At 40.1% G+C, this 25,726-nt stretch overlaps 1 protein-coding gene across 1 annotated transcript; it reads right to left on the bottom strand.

Moving 5' to 3' along the window:
- Positions 1 to 539: 539 nt before the first annotated feature.
- On the bottom strand, positions 540 to 11,208 carry Ndnf (neuron derived neurotrophic factor). Its single transcript, XM_035448820.1, has 3 exons — positions 11,021 to 11,208; positions 3,440 to 3,564; positions 540 to 1,930 (listed from the first exon to the last, which is right to left on the bottom strand). The coding sequence occupies exons 1-3, from the start codon at positions 11,206 to 11,208 to the stop codon at positions 540 to 542; spliced, it is 1,704 nt and encodes a 567-aa protein (XP_035304711.1).
- Positions 11,209 to 25,726: the final 14,518 nt, after the last annotated feature.

Below are 25,726 nucleotides of genomic sequence, written 5' to 3' on the forward strand. Positions count from 1 at the left end.
ATTTAAACATTTTACTGAACAAATAAGAATTTACAACAACAATATTACTGCCTAGAGGGCAATGTGATCTTAGATTAGATCTATACTTTAACAGAGAAAGAATTTAATAGCTTATAATAATAGAAACACCAACATTTAAAACAGAATTTATAAAATAATTTATATATATGTATATTTCCCCTAGCATCTATAGAGAGGATCAATTTGCATTTGTGAATGTGTGCAACAAATGGCATGGTTTTAAATTTTTAGATACTAAAATAATTTAGAAGCAGTTCATGCAATGCTCAAAGCAAGGGTGGAATACATCAAGATACCCTCTTCCTTTGACATCAACCTGCATCAGACAGATGGATGGTAATTACCACAGGTATGTGTGAGTACAAGTCTCCAGGTTATGTTATACAAACATCAATGTACACTTGTTGGTATCTTTTCTTTCAAGCACAGGTCACAACTTTAGTCCACCGTGAGAGTAGTCAGTTTACAAAGTGATGCCATGTCACTCCTGGAGTTCTATACATCTTCACTCAAGGTAACTAACAGACCTTCCTTGTTTTCACAACTTTACTCTGATACTTCACAGAGTGTCCCCCATGTCCTACAACATAAACATCCAGCAGGTAAGACTTGCCAGGCTGCAGATCTTTGATCGTCTCTGTGGTCACTGCTTTTTTCCGGTTTGGGCTGTGGAAATATTTGCAGAGGACTTTCTCTGACTTCTTCCTGGTGTCTGGTCCAAGGCACCGGTTTTGCTCTCTTCTCTTCTGGTCTTCGCTGTAGTTCCCATCCACTTCTTTTCTGTAGATACAAAACTTTCTCCTTTCTTGGGTGCCTACCCAAGCCACTGTGACCGAAGAGCAGGTTCGTAGCTTATCGAAGGCTTTGATTCTCGTGTCTTCTGGAAGAGAGGGGAAAGCCTGCTTATTGGGCTTGGTGGTGGCCAGTATTTTCAACATAGAGGTTGCTTTCCTGTTGCCTCTCAGTCGAATGAGGTATTTTGCTTTGGGTTTTCCTCTCAGCTGGAAGTGCCGAATGCCTTCCACATTCTGTGACAGAAGCAGCTTCCCGTCTCGTTTCACTTGGACTTGAACAGCATCCAGACAAGAGTAAATAAAGAAGCTGGCTTTTTGGTGGGTGGAGACTGGAGCAAACCGCAGAAACTTTGTTCCCCTCCTTTTAACAAACACATCTGTGACCCTCCCGTCTTTTAGCTCCATTATCTTCTGTTTTGCTTCCTCCTTGGTCTTGGCAAAAGTACCCACATAAGCCGTGCTCAGGTTGCTGTTGGTATTGACCATGAAGACATCAAAATAGTACTGGGTGTCCGGCTTCAGGTCAGAGACTGTGAAAATGTTTTTATTTCCTATGCAGATTTTCTGAATGTCAACCTTGGGCCTCCAGTAGGCATGGCGCCCCACTTTGGGAGGTTTTGCCAGGAAGCTGCGATCTTTACCCAAATTGTCTATTGGAAATCCAAAATGGGCAAAGTCAAAGGGGCTAAAGTCCAAGCCAGGTTTGGGTGCCATCATGAAGGTGTCATCTGCACTCATCTTTGTTTCCACTGCACAAAGGCTTTTGAAATTGTGCTCCTTGTTGATGACCACACAGTACTCGATGGGTTGTTTCAACATAGAGGCTGTGGGGCTCGGCTTCCAGACTAAAGTGACTGTGGTACGTCCGAGAGAGGTCACATCAACTCTGGGGTCATATGGTAATTCGGGGTATGGCTGATCAGATTCTGGAGTGGTGGTGGCATACACTTTGAAATGTGTGTCTTTCTCTGTTGAAAGAAGCTCCAGCTGATACAAACCAGATGGGGAACTTGAAGACAGAAAATACTCTACATCATTGCCCTTGTAGGAGAACAGCTCTGTGCCCTTCACATCTGTCACCTGCTGCTTCTGCTGGTCAAGTGGTTCTGGATCACCTGAAAAACAAGGGAGAAGCATAGACAGTGCTACTGTAGCTTGCCAATCTTAGATTATGTTTTGTAACATCTGGTCTTCATGTCAAAGAGATGACAGTCCTAACAGAGACAATCACACCAAAAGAAGCAAGAGGAACACAAGAAGGTCACTAATTTCTTACAACAGAGTCTGTTCTTCCTCCTGTACTGCCACACTCTCTTCTCTCACACATTTGTGTGTTACTTTCACTGATTTCTTTCCATAACCTAATGAAATATATACTCATACACATATGAATCTACGTAAGCCTCTAGATTTTGAACCCTGTTCTTTCTTATGTCATAAATAAATACTATTGGTTAGTCTTTTACTATGGTAAGTGATACCCACATGGGAGCAAGGCCTTTCTTAATTTAAATTATTTCTTCTGGGTAGGATTCAGCTAGCGGAAAAGTTAGGTCAACAACTAAACTTTCTAAACATTATTGATCTGATGTGAATGAAAATGACAAAACGAACATGTTGCTTGCAGCAATGGTCAGCCATTGTTCTCCTTTCATGACCATTAGTGGGGCTGGGTGGCCTGATCAAAATACAGGGGTTAAAGCACCAGTAAAGGTGTTTCAGGATCAGTGTTCAGCATTGGTTCGAAGAAATACTACAGAGGAAGGCTTAAAACTACAGGGATGTTTTTTTCATTCAAAAAAATATTTGGCTACCATTAACATCAGTACTATGCAGATATAAGCAAAAATATCTAGAAGCTGGTGGAATACTGGGTGACCAGAATGGACAGCAGTTTTCTAGCTTATTGCCACAAATTGAAAGTGTGTAGACTGACTTATTCCAGAATTGTGGGAAGAACGGAACTATTTCATCCATTAATGTCAGAGATACTGTACTATATCTTACTACTTCCCCATGGGCTCTTCCATGATTGCCCAAGTACCGTAACTCACAAACATCCTTCCCATAGGCGCAGTTGGCAGGCCTTCATCTTTAAGCTAAGATGCCCTTAGAAGGATCCACCATTATTCACCCATCATCAGCTATTTGCTTCCCACCTTCTATCTTCTTCAGGTGACTAACCCTTTTCTCCTACTGACTTCCTTGACCTCCTGCCTTTAAACATTGCTAAATGCCTCTCTACTGCTTTGCATGCACCCTTTAGTCCCCAGTAAGGAGACATCCTTAACCTTGCATGAGCCTCACTCAAAGCCACCTTTGGGGAGCTCTTTATATCCCACAACAAATAAGCCAGAACATCGGATGCTGCAATCAAGGCACCTGGGGTTTCAGATGCTGCAAAGGTGAAGACAGGCTTGCGGATAGCATACGCAGAGGCTACCCAAACTGCTCACTCCACTCCACACTCCCTTTTGCATCTTTTACTTTACCAAGATCAAAGTCATCTCATGCCATTTCTCCATTTCAGATGCCAGCTTCACTCGTGCAACAGGGTTGCTTCACTTCCTTGCAGAATGCTGTGTGTTTCACAGCTCTGAGGCTAGGTGAATCCTGCCCCTTACCTGATCCATCTGCACTCCCCTCCTCAGGCAGCTCCTGGAGACTAAGCTTCCACTCCAAAGGGGCATCACAGGGTGTCACCGTGACAGACAATGGGGTGTTGTCTTCCTCAACCATGAAGAAGTACCTAGGGGAAAGTTCAGACCCTAGGATGAATCTAGTAACAACCATCGAGACTTACCAGAAAAGCCATGTGGTTTTTCAGAGAAACATAAAACTCTGAAAGTCTAATTGTTCAAAGTCCAAATGAGATCCAGGAACCAAAGTTAACACCAACAATTACAAGGAAGGTAACAAAACGACATTCAACCAAGTGTTGTGAGTTCAAGATGAACTCTTTTCCATCAGTAGGGGTTCCCACCATAAAATAAGTAAACCACTAAGCCTTCCCTGTGTGTTATGTAGCACTGAGCTTTGGCAAGTGTTTGTTATCTTGATGGCACTCTGATATGTCACCCACTGTGTCAAAAGATCAGTTTCCAAAACCATTGTTCTAAAATGTACCCTTGGTCTCTGGGAAGATTACAGAGCGTATGTGTTTATTATTTATTTATTACTAAAACATCCTGTTGAATTAAGTACATTAATAATTTTAAAACAGAATTTTAAAAAATCAAGACATCTTGCTCCGTTCTTTTACCTCAGAAATTTTATTTGTGGTACCTCAGGAGACAAATTATGAAAATAAAATTATCATTAACCTATAAAATGATGCATATTCTAACTCCAGATTACCTTCACACTTTCACTTAATTATCTTTCAAAGGCTGTAACCTTGCAAATGAGAGAAACTGGTGTCAGTGCTGGCTACCTCAGCGGTGCCCACTGGTTCTATGGCAAAAGAGATAGTGGGCTTCACTTCCTGTATGCTGTATCAGCACAATATTTCTCACACCATTTTCTCACACACACCCCACTACAACTGCCACACTGACCACAGTACCCCACCCTGCTGACTCTGCTCACCTCCCACGCATCTAATCTCTCTAGTGAGCCTGGGCTGTGACATGGATGTCCCTTTTCTAACTGTTCTTGCTCCAATATCACCTCATCTAGATGCCTAGCTTTACCTCATGTGTGCTAACAAATCTCAAGTTTAAATCCTCAGCCTGAACTCTTTTTCCATCTTCAATAGGACAATGCATTTCAAACTTGAGACACCTAGTCTGAATTCCTGCAACCCATCCAACTGTTTTTAGTAGATGACAACTCCAAACTTCTGGTCATTGCAAACATTTTGTAGTTCAGAGTAAGAGCCACAGAGCTTCCAGTATCCCACATATCCCTGCCCCTTAGTGCTCAGCCGCAACTGAATCTACTTTGTCATTGCTTCACTCCAGCTCTGTAGTCTGTGGTACCTGTATGCCAGCCCATGGCCTCTGCAGGTCCGCTCTTCCCTGGAGCAGAGCACTCCTCTAGACAGAGCACTCCTCTAGTCAGAGCACTCCTCTAGAAAGCAGTCTGGGAATACTTAGCTGCTCCTTCAGTACTCTACTCCAGCAACAATGTGGATCCATTAGGATTCCATACACAAAATAATTCCTTGCTAATGAGTGTCTCTTTCATTTTATTGTTAAAGTATTTATTGGCACCTAACATATTGCATGTTTCATTCATTCCGTTTAAATTTTCTGTCCTCCTCAACTAGACTGACAGCCACAAGAGGGCAGCCATTTGTTTCATTGGTATGTATTCAGACACTGAAATAATTCAAAATATTTGTTGAATGAATTAACCAGCTGTGATGTCCACCTCTAAATCATTTTACTTCTTCCAAAAGCTTTTTTTTCCATTGAAATAGGAGCAACACAACATCCTGTTCAAAGTTTCTAGAACCTGGTGAAACACTGGGCGACCAGAATGAGAACAACCCTTTTCCAGATTTTACCACAAGTTGTCAGCGAAGTATGTAGGATTTCTTGTCCTCAAACAAAGAGAAAAACTCAATCAACATATCATTGTGGATTTCCGAGTTCCTTTCTTATGTTTAAGCCCCATCATTTCTCATGGACTCCTGTACCACTTCCTGAGTACCATAACTCACAAGCATCCTTCATGCAACAGCAGTTGTCAGGCCTTTATGTTTAACCTAAGGTGACCTTTCAGAAGGAGCCACAGGATCATTGTCATGGCCCTGCACAGGCCTTGCATTTTATTATATAAAATGCACACTTTTTCAGCTTTGATCCACTTCACAGACTTATATTTTAGCATTGAGTTAAGTCACTAACCAATCTCATGGTCAAGATTCCTCACCAAGCTCTTTCCTTGTCTCTATCTCTTTGGCTTTTTGACTATAATGACATTGGACATATGTAGTCTCCCAAACACTTCCTATTCCTGGGTCTTTGAAATGTGTTTTTGACAGCCCACCTCTCTGCCCTACTCATGTTTAAATCTGCTTCTTCAGGAATGTTGGTCCTCACTCATTCCAGAAGAGGTTTGCATATAGTCTTTCAGGGCCTATACTGCCCATATTTCACACTAACTGCAATTTGTGGCTATATGTATTTGGGTGATTGTAGGAAGCCGGTTCCTGCATTATAATGCTGCCTGAAGACACCAAGGTGTGAATTACTTCACAGGCGCTGGGTAATCTCCATTCCTTTGAGCTCTGCCTATCCCGTGGCTCATTCTTGCCTGAGGAGCTAAAGCCATTCATAGGGTAATACGTCCCAGGCGGCTGGTCAGCCTTTTATATAGGGATGGTTTTCTTAGTTCAATGTCTCTGCTAAGTCTCTGCTCAGTCTCTGCTCAGTCTCTGTTCAGTCTAATGCATTAAAGCTTGTCTGCAGAAGGATCCGAATGTCCTGCGTGTATTTCTTGCTGGCGAGGAATACAGAGAGCGCGCGGGACATATGGTGCCGAAACCCGGGAAGCTTAACATCTCCAGCACCTCAGAGACCCCTCTAACGAGGCGGATTCAGAACTGCAGGGTGGTAAATTCGGAGAGGTATGATTTTTCTGGACTTTGGCTTGGGAATGTTGCTATTTTGGGAGGTTAATCTATTTTGACTTTTCTCACTGTTGTAACAATCTTAAAGAAGTCCAAAATTACATATCAGAAACCGAATGTAATGAGAGAAATTCGGAGAGGTATGATTTTTCTGGACTTTGGCTTGGGAATGTTGCTATTGTGGGAGGTTAATATAGAGGCTTCTATGCTTTTACTAGGAGCTATTTTGACTTTTCTCACTGTTACAGCAATCTTAAAGAAGTCCAGAATTACATATCAGAAACCGAATGTAGTGAGAGATGGGGCGCGCCTAACAATAAAATATAAGAAAAAAGGACCTCCCGGGATGTCTAGTGACATGGGAGTGTATACAGCAACAAATAAGAAAAAAAGACCTCCTGGAATGTCTACTGACAAGGGAGTGTATAAAGCTTTAAATCTTGATAGCTCTGATAACTCTAAAAGCTCAAGAGATAAAGTTTTAAAAGAAACAGCTCAGCTAGATGAGGGAGAGACAAAAAAGGAGGGAGAAAGAATGGGGAATGGCCGGTCACACCCCGGTAAATTTAGAAGCTGCCCTACAACGAAACTGGAAGCCTTGGAGCTGAGCAGCTCAGACTCTGAGATTTTAGACTCTAACAAGGAAGCAAAGCTAGAGAAAGAAACAGCACGGCCAAAAATGCCAGCGGGTGTGCTTCCATCAGCACCCCCACTATTTGGAACCGACTCCTTCTTACCATCAGAGGAGCAAAGAAAATTACAGATGGCTTTCCCAGTCTTTGATAGGGGAAAAGGCCATGCCTGCTATTCAACACTTCTTAAAGGCCTGGAATGCCTGGGGCTTTAAAGCCTCATTTACATTAACGCTGGGGGCCATACCGAGGCCAAGCGTCTCACCTCAAAAACTAAAAGGCCAAAAGGAAATGGTAAAATGGAAAGATATCTTAACTGATCTTTGGAAAGGCCCGGATCCTATTCTCATAAGATCCAGGGGAGCGATATTGTGTTTTCTCACAGGATGAAGAGAATCCCCTGTGGATCCCAGAAAGACTCACCCGAAGAGTCCCTTCAGACCTCCAAAAGTCGGAACTCCACCCTCTACCCCCGGGAGTTGAGAGCCGCTATTGTTATCCAGATTAACTCCTGCCCTTGGCGGAGCGATTGTCTCTACTTAAGGGGTGGGGGTAATTGTTCGATGCAGCCGTTTACAGATTGCTGTTATTTTTGGCTGGTCTGTGAGAAAAGGGGTGGGTATAATTGTTCGATACAGCCGTTTTTTGGCTGGCCTGTGAGAAAAGGGGTGGGTGTAATTGTTCGATACAGCCGCTTATGGATTGCTGTTACTTTTGACTGGCATGTAAGCTCCAGGGCTCAAACCAAGAGATCATCCAAGCGCTTATATTTTTGGCTAAGCGATAGGCCGCTGGCCAGACAGCTCTTGCACACCCGGAGCCTAGGCTCACTGCACAGGGTAGAGTGTCTGGTTTGTGCAGCCCCAATGAGGGATGCTGAGCAAAGGCATCGCACAGAGTTGCCTATTATACAGGCTTCTCTGGGAGGTACGTTGACCTGCATAAGGGTTACCTGCCTTGAGAATCCCCTTTCCCAGAAAAACGGCAGAGGACAGGTCGGGAGTACTTCGGGTCAAACTGACAGCCTGATGGTGACTCTCGTACACAGTCTTAATGTTTGATTTTGGGAAGGTCAACCCCTGCCTCTATCCCTCAACATATGGGTGACCTATTTGCTTGTAATAATATAAAGCCTTTTCATTAATTAATAAAAAAAGGGTGATATGTAGGAAGCCGGTTCCTGCATTATAATGCTGCCTGAAGACACCAAGGTGTGAATTACTTCACAGGCGCTGGGTAATCTCCATTCCTTTGATCTCTGCCTATCCCGTGGCTCATTCTTGCCTGAGGAGCTAAAGCCATTCATAGGGTAATACGTCCCAGGCGGCTGGTCAGCCTTTTATATAGGGATGGTTTTCTTAGTTCAATGTCTCTGCTAAGTCTCTGCTCAGTCTCTGCTCAGTCTCTGTTCAGTCTAATGCATTAAAGCTTGTCTGCAGAAGGATCCGAATGTCCTGCGTGTATTTCTTGCTGGCGAGGAATACAGAGAGCGCGCGGGACAGGTGATTACTTGATTTCATATTTCCCTCAGGCCAACTTAGGGCTCATCTTCCATGTCACTGTATGCCCTATGCTTAGCATGCTAGTACAAACTTCTGCATAGAGCAAACACTTGCTGGATGAATGAATTACTAAGTCAATGAGCTAAACTCATCTAGCCTGAGGATATTATATCTAGAATCTGTTCCTATTTAAATACATAGAATCTGAATAATAATAGAAGTTTTCCTCTATACTATTCAGAGATGAACTTGGAAATGGCAAGTGATATGGGGTGGACAAGACAGACTGAGGAGTGTATTAAGCAAATGCAATGTCTTCAAATAATACTAGACAATCATCTAAAAAGACAACTAGATGATTCAACTGTTTACTGAGTAAAGTCTGATGTACCATGGATATCCATACATGTATCAGGATATTTGATATTTAATTCTACCTATTTTCTGAAGAGAATTTTGTTTTTTGTTGTTTTCATTTTTTGATCTTTTGACAGAGATGACATTAAGCTGAGCCTATCATATCAGAAAAAGAGACACAACATCAAATAGTGCCTGGAATTTTGTAGCTTATTTCTAGGATTTTTACTTGAGCAGCACAAGATAGCAGTACCATGACCAAAAACAGTGGTCAAGCAGATTTTTTCCCAATTCTCCCTTTCAGAAAACAGTCTATTCTCTTATGTAAGCAACTGTGTGTTAGTAACTTGATGACAAACCATGGGCACCTATGAACAAACAGGAGGATGCCTGCATCCCTCAAGGTGACCATTGGGCATGCACAGCAGCAGGACACTGAAGGTAACACTTTGATCTGAAAACTTGCAATTTAGTGGTAAATGAGAATGGGAACACACTGAGCAATATGACATGCATTTGCTATTAAGTGTTTGCAGAGCACTTGTAGAACAGAGGGACAGTAAGGAGTAACAGATAGGGCATGATCTGTGTGTTCAGGTATGCGCTGCCAAGTGAGGCAGGAGGAGATGAAATGAATGAAGAAGCATGAATGAGTGATGCACACTACAAAACACGAACTTGCAAATTTATAGACAAGTCTTATGAAACATTTTATCACAGGTAGAATATCAACAATAGCTATGTGTATTTAATACTGTTTATCCCTAACTCCAAAATCACATTTTTTTTATTGGAACTATAACTCTACCTAACTAGTGTGAGCATCATTTCACTCAGTTGTAAATGCAAAGGGCCTTAAAATTTGGATTTGGAAAAAATACAAAAATAAGAAATTAGTAAATGCAAGAAAGAAAAGTGGAAGGTAAGATGTCCTGACAGTTATGTAATATTGTGTAATAAAAACATGTTTTAAAGGGAAGATGTCATTTTAATACCACCCTTAGAATTACAACTTGTTTAATTTTTAGAAAATCAAGGGACAAGCCATTTATTTGATTAAGTCACATAATTGTATAATTGAAAGCTGTATTTAAAGAATACTAAAAGAGAACAGAACCCAAGTGTATTTGGGAATTGGAAGTTATACCTAAAGAAAAATGTTGGTTTGATCTCAGTCACTCAAATATTTCAAGGACAAAATCGTAAACTGTACTCAATGACAATTCAATTAATATTAAGGATCCTCTGAAGTCATGCATGGCTTTGTGTATCTTTTTGTATTCTCAAATACAATGATTTGTATTCTCAAATAAATGATTACTGTCAGCCTTTGTGTGGACCATGGTAGCATGCTCCTCCATCTATTAAGCCTTTCATCTTATGTTTGAAGTCTCATGAATACTACTCAATGGTTCATAATTATTTACACTTTGAGTCAGTTCTTGGTCTGTCCCATTCCTTCAAATAAGTTACTTTACTTCAGTAACTTGTAACAATGGCCACTTCACCTCTAAAAGCTGATCATCTGTGCTTATTACAACTGACCAGAGGGTGAGATGATGGGGCCTTTAAATAGAAGAGGTTTGGTGTACCATCATCCCTCCATGAAACTGAAAAGATGACATGAAGATCCCTAAGTCTTTGCAAGTGGGAAAGAGGTGTGGAACAATTCTGTGTCATGGAAAGCCAATTTATCTCAAGTTAAAAGGACAAATTGCTTTTGTAAAAATTCAAAAGGTTAACAAAGATTGGCAGAAGATTTAAAGCATGGCAGTTTGATAAATTTAAATATAATAGTTGTAGTATATTATTTCTATGATTTATGGGTGTAACTTTTAAAGACAGACACATTTGGAAACACTATGGAAGCCCAGTTTAAAGGGGAGTGAAAGAAATGATTACTGTCAGTTTTTTCACTATTTTGTTATCTCAGAATTTCAACCTGTCTCTTTGTACTATTATTCCATAAATAGAAATGCTTGAAGAACCACATGTGTTGAAGTGCTTTCAGTGTAATCTTACATATCATACGTAGTCATGCATAATGCTGTTCATAGATTGACTTCAAAGCTCCATTTGTTTCTTCTATGGAGCCATTTTGTTGACATTGATCAGCAAGCACTGCAAGGACAATACCTTCTAGGTGTGTCTTTAAAGAGGTAACTGCTCATTTCAGCTCCATCTGGAATCACAGATGAATCGTGGAAAAATGCCTTATCCCGAATCTGCATCTGAAAAAGCTCCTCATCTCGGGTGGGCAACTTTTGTGTCCTTGAGGTGAGTGGTAACAGGAGCCACAGCAGACACCAGTGGAGCAGCACCATCCTGAACACGAAAGACAAGTGCTTAAATTAGTTCTGCAGGCAGAAACTGGGTCAGATAGGAAACTTCCTGAAGGGTCAGCACTCTTGATTTAGACAGTGTCAGTGATACAGCATATGTCCTGGATATGCACATACAATTTTGACACGATTCCCCTGTGTTTCATTTTTTCTTCAAACTGTTTCATAATATAGAGAATAGATTTACTAGAATCTCAGACATTAAGAAATATTTTGAAATGAAAAAAATTTTGATTCATTTAGAACTTCATTATGACAGAAGCCAATATTATCCTTATTGAGGAAGTCCTGTCTGGAAGCTTGTGGAACCACCAAGCATCAGTTCTTTCAAGTTTTACAAAAGGTACACCCAAGGTTGGTCAGAATCATTGCTCAGCAGCAAAGTTACGAGTCACTGACACGGTTGAACATCCAGTCTAAGTCATGGAGACCCACTGGAAGGAGGAAATATTTTACACATTTTTTAAAAATTCTTGCTCAAATGTTGACTCAGAATTTTGTATATTATAATACTAGAGTTTCATAAATTAGGGGTTTTTAAAAGATTGAAATGATTAATTCCATCACTTGTAAAACAATTTGCACAAAGCCATAAAGTGAGTTATTGTATTGATGTCTAATTGCTACCACTAACAAAAGCACATTTGCATACAAATTTGCATAAGAGAAACTGGGCCTCAGATCCCAGCTGTAGAACAAGTCACTGAGACCTTTAAGCCTTTGGATTTAACTTTTTGTAGGATCTTCCCAACTGAGTTATGTTGTGGCATGACTTCCATCATGGGTCCTTATCAGCAACAAAGACTCTTTCTCTACTTCACACATACATGGCTGTTGTCAACTGCACTGTTTTCCTCATGACTCAGTTTTCTGTGGGATGGCCTCTATAGGCACAAAGGTTGACATGTTAAGTGAGGTTTTATTCCTCTGACAGAACTGTTCTATTTTTTCTTATAAAATTTTGTAAGGAATTATTTCCCAGGATTTCAAGTATTAGAAAAGTACAATGGTTTTACACTTAAGTTCTTTCCATAGTGAGAAAGTCAAATACCAATTTTATGCAATAATGTGAATTTAAGTGGATCATTTAAAAAAAGCTATTACTATAAATCTGACTAATTGGTCTCAGCTTTAAAGCATAGTTTGCCTTTAATTTCATCTTTTGGAGGGTATCATCAAAAAAAGAGAAGGTTCAGTGGTTAATAGTGCTTCCTGCTCTTCTAGAGAAGCCAAGTTTTGTTCCCAGCACCCACATAGGGCAACTGATAACAGCCTGTACTGCAGTTCCAGGGAAACCAATACAATGCCAAAGCCTCTTCTTGTCTTCTGGAATACCCATATGTATGTGGAATTCACTCAAACACACACACACACACACACACACACACACACACACACACACACACATTTTTTTAAATTATTTTTGATAGCAACAAACTTTTTTAATGATGACGTGAGTAGCTTTTCACAATCATTGTGCTCAAAGTTCATTTAAACTTCTATTTTTTTGTTTTCTTTGTAAATATTTTCTGCAGAGACGGAGTCACTGCATGCAAAGCCTCCTTTGCTGACTACCTTTCTATATTTAGCAAACATTATGAAAGTTAGGCCTACATTGGGTTACAACATTGGTCAGAATCATTATATAGTATGAAATATGTACTGTTATCATACAAAAGGAACCTCAGTTACATAGCTAGAGAGGGAACCCAATTGCAGGTAGAATCAGCTGGAGCACCTAAACTTTGCAGTATCTCTCAAGAAACCTGTGGGTTTTCTTCTTCCATCTCTACTTAGTTGCATTGAAATTGAAAGACAACTTGACAGAGAACTGAGAAAGCAAGCATTTAGTTTTTGCTTTTAACTAGATGTATGATTTTAGGCAATTCAAATGAACATTCTGAAACTCAGTTTTCTGGAGGATTTGGGCTAAATGACCCCTGAATGGATGGATGGGAGCCTGTTAAATGTGAGATTTAAACTCGTCATCTGGATCAGCTTGCATTTAGAAAATCACCAGGCTCCCTTGGGTGTCATTAGAAAGTCTCTCAAATAATATGGGGTGCTTGTCAAAGAGAACTAGAAAGGAGAGTGATGTCTAAGTGCAAGCTTATGTGAGATCCTGATAGAACTCTACAAGTTATCTGAGCAAACCAAAGTCAAAACTCAAGTTAACTTGTAATTTAATTTTTCTTGTAGCAATAATAGGTTTCTCCACCAATTCAGTAAGCCAGGTCAAGCTGAATTGAAAAGTAAAAGGATGAGTTTTTTGAGCAAAACAACTCTGGGGTGGGTTCTCCAGTGCCACAGATTGAGGGAGGAGAAAATCCCATGCCAAAACTAAGAAAGGGAGTTTATATAGCCTATAGATGAGGGGTGATGACATGTCTGCCACAAGCTGGGATTGTGCCCAAGTATGGTCAAAAACTGAACTCTGTGGGGTGGGTGTGGGGCTGGGGGACTTGGGCTTCCAGCAACTTCAGGGAAGGAGTTGTTACAGCCACCAAGAATACAGAATTGGGCTTTTTGGTGCCTTTTCTTTGTTGGAGATTCTCTGAGGGGGCAGGGCTTGGTGAGAGAGAGAGAGAGAGGGAGAGAGGGAGAGAGAGAGAGAGAGAGAGAGAGAGAGAGAGAGAGAGAGAGAGAGAGAGAGAGAGAGAGAGCTTCTCAGACCATGTACAAGTGAACTAGAGGATCCAACTTCATCCTACCAAACAGGGACATGGTGGGCTGAGGTCAATAGGTGCCTTGTCCCCTTTCTCTTCCTCATTACTGCCTGAGGTGAAAGAAGTGAAAAATCTGGATAGCATTTGGTATTTGCTAACCGTGCAATAAAATGTGCTTAGGAAGACTTGCTGTTTTAACCAAATAAAACATACTTGGTCATGCCTTTTGGAGTAGTACTGTTCCCAAACTTTGCCTCCTTAGAGGAAATGCCAGACAATTGTTTAAATCTCTTCAGAATGGTGGGAATTTGGCTACTCCAGGGCAGCACACCTCAGTAGGCTCCCTGTCTGCCCATAAAGCTGTCATCTGTATAGCTCCACTTGGTGACTCAACCCCACTAGGCCAACCAATGCCTTGAGTATTTAGGAAAGCCCTAGATGGAGAAAACCAGTATACCAAGACTGTCAGGAATAGCCTGCAGGTACATTTATATGATAAATTAGTAATTTTGCACATTAAGTAAATTTCATTTTGTGTAATTTTTATGTGTGAAATCATTCTGGGGCTCAAAATTTATATATTTTTGGAGCATTTCCAAGTTTTTATTTTTGGATAAGAGATGCTTTATCAACTGAAAGTTCTTGGAGGATAAAACCTTGGGATACAAAAGTGAGAATAACCACTGCACATTATCAAAGATGAGGATTCCCTAAACTTAGCTGCCTCTTTTAATCATCTTCTGGGGATTAAGGATCAGGAAACCACTTGAAGAAAATGACACCATATCTGAGGCTGTTCCTCTGAAGAATGTAGTCTGTCTGACCCAGGAATCTCACACCTTCTTTAGGCATCCAGAAAACTATGAAAAAATTAATTATCAGCTTGGATATTATAGACTCCAACTAAGAGAGAATAGACTTAAATTTTTAAAGTTAAAAACCAGACTCTTCTAGCTCTTACGATATATGTGTTGAATTATTTCACCGCACAGATGCTCTGCTGTGTCATGAAAACCTTTATATTGTTTCTTCTATCTGTGAGTTAGTGTCCTTTATCCAACTTTCATCCAGACTCCTCTTTGTTTTATTTATCAAAATATCATATTTACTTATATAAAAATCCCATCAGGTACGATTTTGGTTTCTGACAGCCATCATAGTTGTCATGCCAATTCTGATGAGCAAGACAGATATTTTTCAGAGAATTGTTTAAAATTTGCATAACCTCAAAACACAGGACTTTATATTATATCACACTATAGTGCAGTATTTGAAACATACATTTATTTATTTGTTTTGTGTGGGAGAGTATATTTGTGCCATTGTGTATACTCAAATGGCAAAGGTCAAAAGATAATTTGGGGGAGTAGGTTTTCTCTTTGAACCATTTCTGTTCTAGTGATTGAACTAGGTTGTCAGGCTGACCATTTAACATTTTAACAGATTATAGAATGGATTTATTTTTAGCAAAATGTGTTCTGAGAAAGCAACAAAAGTAATTAAACATTACTTTGCAAGTACAATATGTAGTTTTTCCATTCATAATATATACTCACTGATCAAAATGGATTCATTCAGAAATTGCTTAAATGGAGGTCTTAAAGTTTTATAGTTTCTTTAACCCATGTGTTCTCCTAAAGTGTTCATTCTAATAATTAGTTACTCCAAAGTTTTTAAAAATTATCCTACAAAGTAATAGATCTCATTTCCATGTTTTCACTCTTATGTATCATTAGTCTTTGTGATCATTCAAGGTCTCCTCACTCCCTTCTCCCATCCTCCTGGCCCCTTCCTTCCTCCAAATAGTCCTTCTGCTTTCATGGCACATGTGAGGAATTAGCCACTTTAAAGGAACAACTGGAAATGCATTCCTATTTAGAGTAAGCCTCACTAAGCCAACCTCTAAGAACAGACTTCTAAAATTACAAAAGTGCCCTCTCATGGTGTAAGTACTCCTGTTTCTCTGTTACCTCTCCATATCTGTGGCTTATCTAGATTTAAAGTTTGAATTCAGTAACACTGATGGGGCCAGACATGGTGGCATCTGCCTGTAATCACAAAACTTGGATGTGGAACAGATAGAAGTAGGAGGACCAGGAGTTCAAGGTCATCCTCAGCTATCTAGCAGGGTTATGGTTAGTCCACGCTACAATGAAACCTTTTGCCTTACAGAAATAAAAATAACATTGTGGCTGTACAAATTACAATACATGGGATTGAGATGATGTAGTCCAATTTTATTGAGGAGTAATCACTCACATGAGAAACCAACAACCCAGGATCAGCACTCTGAGTATCCAATCTCAGCTGCCCTCCAAGACCCAACCAGAACCAAGAGAGAGCAAGTCTGTCCCTCACTCTCAAACAAAATCCCACAAGCTCATGTACACACCTGTGACCACACCCAAATGGGTGTGGTCAGTGCCATAGGTATGTAGTAAGAACTCTCACTACATAACATCCCTCCATTCTCCCAAATAAAATGAAACAAGCCCCAAAGCAACAATAATTAAAAACCCACCAGTCAGAATTTCACTTTCAGTATGACTTCTAAGAAGGCCATCTGGTGGATAATGTGGGGAATGTGTCTGTGTAACAAGAAATATTGTTATCTTTCCACCACAGAGTGTAGCTCAATCAGACATAAAATATTGCCAAGATGGCTCTACATCTATATCATATCCATATACAAATGGAAAGCATATGCAATTCACATATATATTGCACTAGGAAAGTCAATCGACAAGGCCGTATGACTATTCACAATTCAGGAAAAATTTCCTGCTGTTATCCTAAATACCTTAGGTCATTGTCATGCTTTGGACTGGAAATTTCTGGTTCCTGGAACATAGAGATGCTAACAAATCTCTTGCACTCTTCGTGATATTAAAAGCCTTTCTCTGTTTAAACAGTGATAACAAACCAACAAACTTGGTTGACTTTTTGCTACAAAATATACATTCAATGGATTTTAATCACAATTTCTAACTGAAAATCTTGAATAGGAACCATTTCAAACCACTAGAAATCTTGCCTTTAGTATTTATAGATTGCCGTCCTAGTTTGTTTCTAGTGTTGCAGTTAACACCATGACCAGAAGCAACTTGTGGTAGAAAGGGTTTATTTGGCTGACGGCTAGAAGTCAAGCACCATCATTTAGAGAAGTCAGGACAGGAACTCAAGGCAAGTACCAGGAAGCAGGAACTAAAGCAGAGGCCAAGGAGGAATGTTCCTTAGTGGCTAGCCTCTCAGGGCTCACTCAGCTTGCTTTCTTATATAACCCATGACATCCTACCCTGGAGTGCCACTCTGCACAGTGGGCTGGGTCCTACCATGTCAATCATTATAAAGATAATGTCCCAAAGACTTGCCTACAAGGTTGATTAGATGGTGGTATTTTCTCAACTGAGCTCCCCTCTTCCAAGGTGACTCCAGCTTGTGTCAAATTAACTAAAAATTAACCAGCAGACCTACTGCTAAATATCTTATCATTGGGGATAATTTATAAGTCTGGTAGATAAAAGCTATCTGACTTGTGATATACCAGACCAAGAGTTTCTGCCTAAAGGGCAGCATGATGTAAATCGAAGACACCAACCTTCCTCAGCCATGCAGAGTCCTCAGAACAGCCACCAATAGCTCTCTTCAGTGGTGTTACTAGAATCAAAGCAAACTCCTTCAACCTCCCATCACCAGGAATCAAAGTCCTTAATATCTTCTCAGAAAATATGAACTTATTTGTAAAGAATGGTATCAGGTGATGATAGCCATTTCATGCTATAAAACGTATGATCTAATTCATAGGCATAAATATGCTACATTAAGGATACAATTTTAAAATAACCACATCAAGATTCACTTTATATTACTTGAAATAAATTTACAGAGACCCCCAAGTCCCATAAAAGGATGACTACTCTGCCTGACTTGAAGCAGATGCATCTGGATTAAATGAAATTTAATGTTTAATTACAGAGAGTAGAAACTGCATGATTATAATTGAGTAAGGATAATTTCAAGGAATGGTATGCCACAAAGATTTCTGTTATTTTCTTTTCTGGCAAATATTTAGTCTTTTTAACTTTTATTATTAGACTTGAAGGTATTTGTTTTATTTAGATCATCTAAGCACATGTGATAAATATAGTTAAGTGCTTGACTTAGCTGTAAAGGAAAATGTGGTGTTTGTCTAAGGAAGGTTCGTTGTATCTTCACTAACCTGCTGGCAGCCAGCACAGTACCCTAGAATGCCAAAATTTGCAGCTTGGATACAAGAGGCCCTTCAAGCCAGGAATGCAACAATAAGAGTTAAATTTCTAGAGGTGGCTCAATTTTGTTGTCTTTGCAAACAAGAAGGTTGACTGAAGTTAGTTGGTTATTTGCAAAAATCCAAAAATATCCCCTGCTTTGGTTGAAGATTCAAGAAGAAAAAAGTGCCATGTAGTTTGGTATTTCCATATGTAAAGAGAAAGGACTACAGCAGGAGGTTCCTGCTGTGTCCTGTGGTGTGGTCTCAGCAGGTGAGAACGGTACTCCCTTGCAAAGATGTGTCCTTGTGTTCACAGAATCTACTGTCATTCCATAGTGCCATAATTATGAAGGGCTTTAGAGCTCATTATACCAGTGATTCCAACCTCCTCAAGTACTTCCCTCAACGACTGCCAACTTCATTCTGAAGGGAAATTGAATTAATATAAAAAAGCAATGTAAAATTAAAACCTGCCAAAGATTCAAATAAAGTTTCCATTCTGTCATCCATCTGCTCTGATTCCCCCTGGTGCACAGTTCATGTCAGGGCCAACGTCAAGGGCATTCTAATTTTAAATGGCCAAGAGTACAGAATCAGAACTACATGAAGGAAGAGCACATTTTAAAGGAAATAACCCTGTCTTCTCACTATTATTAAGGCCAATAAAAGCACAATGATCAGCAGAAATGGCCAAAATAAATGCACCATAAATAGCTATAGCCTTTGATCTGGGAAGCAAGATGTAGTTTACCAAAGTAAAGAAGGTTTAAAATGCAGAGGATGGGTGACTATAAGACATGATAAAGTCCAAAAACCATATGTAGGATAATGAAAAGCAAAGCGGGGACAAAACAGTGAATGCTTTTTCCATATCAAAATGTCCTCTGAGATTTGCAACTAAGATAGCTGGGAGAACTCCTGCATCTTTAGGCAGCTAATGATTCCTAGAGAGAAGACAGCCTGTGGGGAGGGGAAAATGCTTGGTTGCTTTTCTTGCTTTTGTTGGACAACTAAGCCACTTTTTTTCCTGTTGATCTGAAACAAAATGAAAGTGAATTGCTGTGCAATGTTCCCAAGGCAGTCCACCCCATGCACGCCTCATCCTCTGCAGAGATAGAGCAGAGGCAGTTAGCCCCAGCACACATCAACAGAGAAGGGGAGACAGCAACTGTCTCTGTTGCCAAAGACTGTGTTCTGCAGTCAACATACACCCTCAAATTTGACTTTATAATTACTTTAGCTGACATGTCAACTTACCAAGGCATGTTAATACCTGGTCACACTATTAGACAAGGCTAATAAAAAATTAGCCAAGTTACTAATAAATGACTTGCCAATTGCTAACTTAGTACTTCAAATGGAGTTGGGTGATGGAGGGACTCAACAACAATAACAAAATACCCTACAAAAGCTACTTCTTATAAAGACAAAATGCATCAACATTTTCACTCATTTTTTTTAAATTCAAAGTCTTTGTAAAGACTGATTGCCATGCATCGGGTATTCATTTGAGGACATAAAAAGTGTATATTGTGTGTAGATAGCTCACAAACATAAACAAGCAAACAACACTGGCTACTATCTGTTGCCATGCTGAAAACTCAAATAGGCTTCTGTGAAAAAGCACATGGTGATAACAACTTTAGGCTGAGTGTTTCTGCAGTGTTTCATGGAGAAAATGACATTTACATTGAGATTTAAACAGGCAGAGAAATCCAGAGATGCAAAGGTCAGGGGAAAGAGCATCCTTGGCAGAGAAAGGTCTGGTACAGAGGTCCTGGGGTGGCACTAGCTTGGGTTATTGGCAAAAGAAAAGGCCCTCAGTGAACATAGAAGAGGTAGAAATCAAGAGGCAAAGTGCAGGTCACACTGACTTTACAGCCATATCAAAGACTTTGAATTCTATTCTGAATGTGATAGAAGGCTCATTAGTCGTGGCTGGATCTCTAGTAAACTGTGCTCTATCTATCTATCTATCTATCTATCTATCTATCTATCTATCTATCTATCTAAAATCTCCTGTCTATCTATTTATCAGTCCATCCATCCATCTAAGCAGTAACACTGCACTGTGTAGGGAGTCAATTTTAGGGAAAGGGTGACCACAGAAGCAAAACATCTACAACAACAACAAACAAACAAACAAACAAATAAACAAAAAACAATGTAGTCCCTTAAAAACACAGAGGAAGGCTCTGGCAGCTGTTGGTGGCAGAGTGATGATGACTTGGAAAGAGGATGAGGAACAGTGGGGAGATTTGGGATACAATTTTTACAAAAGAGAGAATGAAGAAGGTATGAAGACAGGCTCAGGGTGAAGCATTAAAGATAATATGCCTGGAAGAAACATAAGAAATAAGAGAATGTAAATTAGGCAGAACTGGCATAATGTATGCATAACTACCTATCTTAGATGCAGCTTTTTAAACTAATTCTTTTCTTATTTTTACATCTATTTATTTGTCTTTTGCTCATGTCACAGTGTGCATGTTGGGGGGGTTTCAGAGGAAAATTTTCAGCAGTCAGTTCTGTTCTTCCATTGTCCTCCCAGGTGGTCAACTATGATTCATTGAGCCATATCTCCAGCCCAATTAATTCTTATGTCAAATACAGTATTTGAGCATAGGACAAAAGAGGAAACCATTCTCTTTATGTGATGAGAATTCTGTGCAATGGAGCAAAAGCTAAAGTGCTAGGTGGTGAGATGTATGAACTAAAAAGTGAAAGTCTTGATTTCAATTGTCATAATGCAAAATAGGACCTTCCAGAAATATGAAAAGCTGATGAGACACACTGAGAAAGCAGTTAGTGTGTACACATACACACATGTGAGAGTGTGCAAGTGTGTGCAAACACACACACACACACACACACACACACACACACACACACACACACGAAATTGCTCTCAGTGAAATAAATGTCAAGTAGAAGGATGCAAAATATTTCAGGTGCATGAATTTATCAAAAGTACCCAGAGAACTAACAAGCCTGGAGCTGTGTTTTAGTTCAGTGTATTTCTAGTGAGCAGGAGACAGAAAAGAAAAACAGACATAGAAGTTATGAAGAAACTGACTTGAAAAACATCTTTTCCTAAGCTGTGTCTTAACAGATAGCTAGAAAAAAAATTAGGAACCCTCCTACAAATTAGCATTCACCAAGTGTCATGTAACTTGACTTGTCAGCATTTTTTAGGTATGGAGTCCCAACATAAGGAATCATATAATACAGGCTGTGTGATGAAACAGGAATCTACTGGGTTTTCTAGGCCTAGATTCTCACTGAGGAAGCAGATGACTGCCTAGTAAAGAGTGGAAGGGACCGAAACCATCAGGGCCTGAGACAGTCAAGGAACAACTGGCTACATCATGGAGTGATAGCATACTGAGGAGATAGACAGCTCAAGGTGGGAAATGAGGGTCCCCTTGTATGCTTTGTAGTAGAGCCAAGTGCTTACTAAGCTCTACTGGATAATGTAGCCTCATGGGCTAGTCACTAGACTCTGCACTGAGATGCACTGGTCCTGTTGGACCTCATGGGCTAGTCACTGGACTCTCTTCACTGATATACACTGGTCTTGTTTGTGACTGAAAACAACACTAAAAGTTAGAATAACAGAGAAAACTATAGCAGGAAATTAAACAAAAAACGTGTGAGCTCTTCTCTCTTCTCATCCATAAGCAACAACCTTAAACTTTTACCCACTTTCTGTAAACCTCAGGTAACGTGTCACTTTTCTCAAAACAATGAACATTCCAGTCTTCACACTAACCCACAAAACAAGGTATTTAATTATTCAAGTTCAAAGATACTCCTGTTTGTATGGCAAACCTGGTTTTCAAAATTGCTTTGGTGACTCCAGCTGTGTCTGCTAAACACATGGGCTGCATCTTCCATAATGCTTTGATCAAAGAGAGCTTTTATAATGCAACTCCTAGTGATGTAATTAAAACCATGGCCCACCAACAAGAAGAAGCTGCTTTAGAACAGCAAGAATGGTGCAACCACAGAGCTCAATGGGCAGCTGGCCAAGCACCACTTGGGTACAGAGGCTGTGCTAACATCTGGCTGAGGGACCCTGATTCAGCAATGAATGAGATTTGTGAAGTGCTTGCACCTGTCAGGCTCACAATGTCGTAAGAGTGACGAAGAACAAGTAAATAATGACATGGGATTAATATGCCAATTCCAGAGAGGAATGTGCCCCACACAGAAAATGCAACCACCAAAGGTTCTGGAGAAGACAGGGAAGGATGATCTTCCAGGATCTGAGGTCAAAGCGGACAGATGTGGGAAAGAACATCTCAGCAGGGATCTTAATAAAGGCTAGGAAAAAGTGGAAGTCATACAGAGCTAGGGATATTGGAATTGGAAGGGACTTTGAATGAAGCAGACTCTGAGGAAGACAGCAGGGCAGAACAGTTTGTGGTCTCGCAGGCCTCACATCTGGAGATCTGTCCATCTGGAGATCTGTCCATCTATGTGTTAATCCCAACTAGCAGGCAAGAGGGATTTTCTGTAGGTATCATGTGGCAAAATTTATCCAGGGTAAACATTACATATACATATCTATTCACTCCAGAGACAGAACCACGACAGACCTAAGTACGGATACTACCAAAGTCCAACTTGGCAAACCAATATTGGGGTTACTTACAGGAGTATGGGTGGACATGAAATGACTCAAGGATAACTACATCAACAAAGCCCACCCCAGCATGAATGATAGACAGTGAAACTGGGAACCTGGAGCACATGGCAGCTCAACAGGTTAGTGTCCTTTCTAGGTGCCTTGGTTGGTCTCAACCTATCCCAGGCAGTAGAGCTGGTTTCTTCTTTCAGGCAGCCGATCTGCTCTTGGAGTCCACTTTGTAATTTAGCTCCTTTGAGAATCTTCTGTGAACTCAGCTTCCTTCACCTGAGAAGGACTATCAGCTTTTATTGCTTATTTGGACAGGGAGGAGCCTAATGAATCTGGTCAGTTTCAGGGACTTCCTGAAGCTATTTTGAGTTATTTACCTTCCTACTTAAGGAGATTTCCTGCATAATAGAATGTTTCAATCTTGGGGGAAATGAATTCATACCAAACAGTAGATCACAGGGCCAGGCAAACAGATCATGGCTCATGCCAGGTGAGGAATAATGGGCTGGAGCTGAAGTGAGAGTAAAATGATGAGGCAGAGGAACCTCTCAGATCATCACAAGGACCAAAAGGAAACAATGAGAGTACCATGCAATAACATCAAAATGTACTGGCAAGACCATTCTTCTTAAAGGAGTTGCTTAAAATGTCAGCGCTATTGCAACCATACAAGGATGCCATCCAACCTTTTGGAGTGAGGCACCAAAACAGTACTCTATAGACTCCAGGGAGCCTCTTAGGATGGGTGGCAAGATGCTATTTACCTAAATGGTTTATTCTGAATCCCCTCTGTACAAAGTAACCCAGCTTGTGTTTATTAGATGCCTATTGTGAGTCCCGTCCCCAGCCCACACTCCCCAGGGAGGTGCTACAGAGACAGGGCAGAATCACAGTTCTTTGTTGAAACCAGTTTGTTTCTTCTGTTCTTTTACCACCTCATTAGAATTGTAAGGATTTTTATATGTATTTTTGTCCCTATAGAAATGCTCTTCATGAGACTCACAAGACACATGTTCATGAGCAGAATTTTTTTTTTTTTTACATTTCTTTACAACTCTAGGTGTTTATTTTTAGTTTTCTTACACAAAATGGTCATGGAATAAATATTTGCTGAATTACACTATATTCTTGTGATAGACTAATATTAAAGACTAAAGTAATCTAAACTGTCTTCTTTCAGAAAAATCCTGAAAGTTCCTGGCATGTGAGAGGAATGTAGTGATGATGACTTGCTGCAGCCTCCCAGTTCATTCTGAGCTCGAGACACATGTTCATTATGATGGCCCAGCTGTGAAAAATGGCATAGTGTTGGCCTCTCTTAGCCAAGCTCCAGAGTCAGACTTCAATTTCCTTCCTCTAGCAGAACATCCCTGTACTATTACGGCTGTGAGTAGAACACGGCTGTGCTCTGAGCCTCAGAGTCCATGTTTGATCATATTAAGTCCTGATGAGGCACCGGGGGGACTGAGCTGCTGTGTGCTCCACTCACAACAGTCTAACAGTCCTTGAAGCTCTCCCTGAGGAGCCAAACTGACAATGTCAAAAATTATCTACATACTGTATCTCTCTGGTCTAATTTTATACTTTGTGTGATGTTATTGTTATCTTTATTTGAGAAATCTGTTTCAATATAATTTGGGGCAAAAGATGGGAGTGTCAGGTGGCTTTCCAATAACCTAAAACTAGAATCTCTGCTGTGTCAGAGTCTAGTTCTCCAACTCCCACTCACTCTGAAAAACTCATTCCTTCAACTTTCTCCGAGTCCACTTTGTATTCCCAGCATAGGCTCCAGCATACCATTCCTGTGCTGAAACTCCTTTATCCATTTCTCTGGAGGCAAGATTCTGTTCCTTTTGTAAGACTCAAGCACTGATATAAACAGGGAAATCCAGTCTTAGACTTTCACAGACCAGCATCTTAAATTCTGTGTGTACACATGAGATCCCTGGGTATTCAACATTTAATAATGCTAATCACAGAGATCAGCATCAAAATATTGAAATTGGCTCATTACCAAAGAATAAACTTATGTTACCGAGTAATAACATCATATGAAGAGAAAAAAAGAATATGTGCTTTTAAAACTTTATAATTGCCAAATATGTAGCAGGTTAGTCTGTGGAATTGAAGTAGCTGGGAAATATATCCTTAATATCTTGAGGTACATATTAAGGGAAGCCATTGGCAAAGCTGCTGGGTGCAGGAGAGCATGAGGCAGATGACCCAGATGTGTGCTGGAAAGATATTTCTTCTCTCCTGAAGGACACCGAAGTATTCTGGCAGAATAGAGCACATTCTATCTACTTGCAGAGGGTGAAGGGTGGGGAGATATTCTTTTCCTTTGAAATTTAACGGTATACATTCTGATCTGAGGATAGGAGTGTTATATTTTCAAACTAACAGACACAAATCACTCAGATTTTCCAGTACAGTGCACTCTGGTTCAGCAGGTCTGGGGTTAGTCCTGAGACTGGCCCAGTATCATAAGGACACTGATAGCTTCTAGGCTGCACTCAAAAACTAAGATTTTAGATGGTTTTGGCCCTCTGAAAGTTTTGATTTTCATGCATTTTTATTTTAAAACTCTTAAAACATTAATATCTATCATCTTTATTTTTAATTAACTAAAATAAAGATAATGAAAGCCATTGATGAATGAGTAAATAGATGAGGGGCCTTAAATACTTAAAAATGGTGAAACTAAATTATCCTTATTTCTAGAAAAAAGGAGGGGATACAGAAATGTGTCTTATTCCTGTAAAAAGGAATTTAAAAGTAATAGCTGTTAAATATGTTTTTCTTTGACAAAAGTCCCATGCCTTTCCAGAACGAAGACACATTTTGGAAAGATGAGATAATATCCTCCAAGGATGTGTGTTCTGGCCTCCTATTCCTTCTGAGACTCTAGTGGGAATGCAGCTTTCTTTTGCTTTCTCTATTTCG

This window comes from Cricetulus griseus, chromosome 8, assembly GCF_003668045.3.
Source record: "Cricetulus griseus strain 17A/GY chromosome 8, alternate assembly CriGri-PICRH-1.0, whole genome shotgun sequence".
NCBI lineage: Eukaryota > Metazoa > Chordata > Mammalia > Rodentia > Cricetidae > Cricetulus > Cricetulus griseus.

Excerpts from the sequence above, each read along its gene's own strand:
- Ndnf (XM_035448820.1), bottom strand. The coding sequence starts at position 11,208 with ATGGTGCTGCTCCACTGGTGTCTGCTGTGGCTCCTGTTACCACTCACC. Across the intron at positions 3,565-11,020 it reads TTTAAAGACACACCTAGAAG|GTACTTCTTCATGGTTGAGG; the intron begins GTATTGTCCTTG and ends ACTTTCCCCTAG. Across the intron at positions 1,931-3,439 it reads GGGGAGTGCAGATGGATCAG|GTGATCCAGAACCACTTGAC; the intron begins GTAAGGGGCAGG and ends CTTGTTTTTCAG.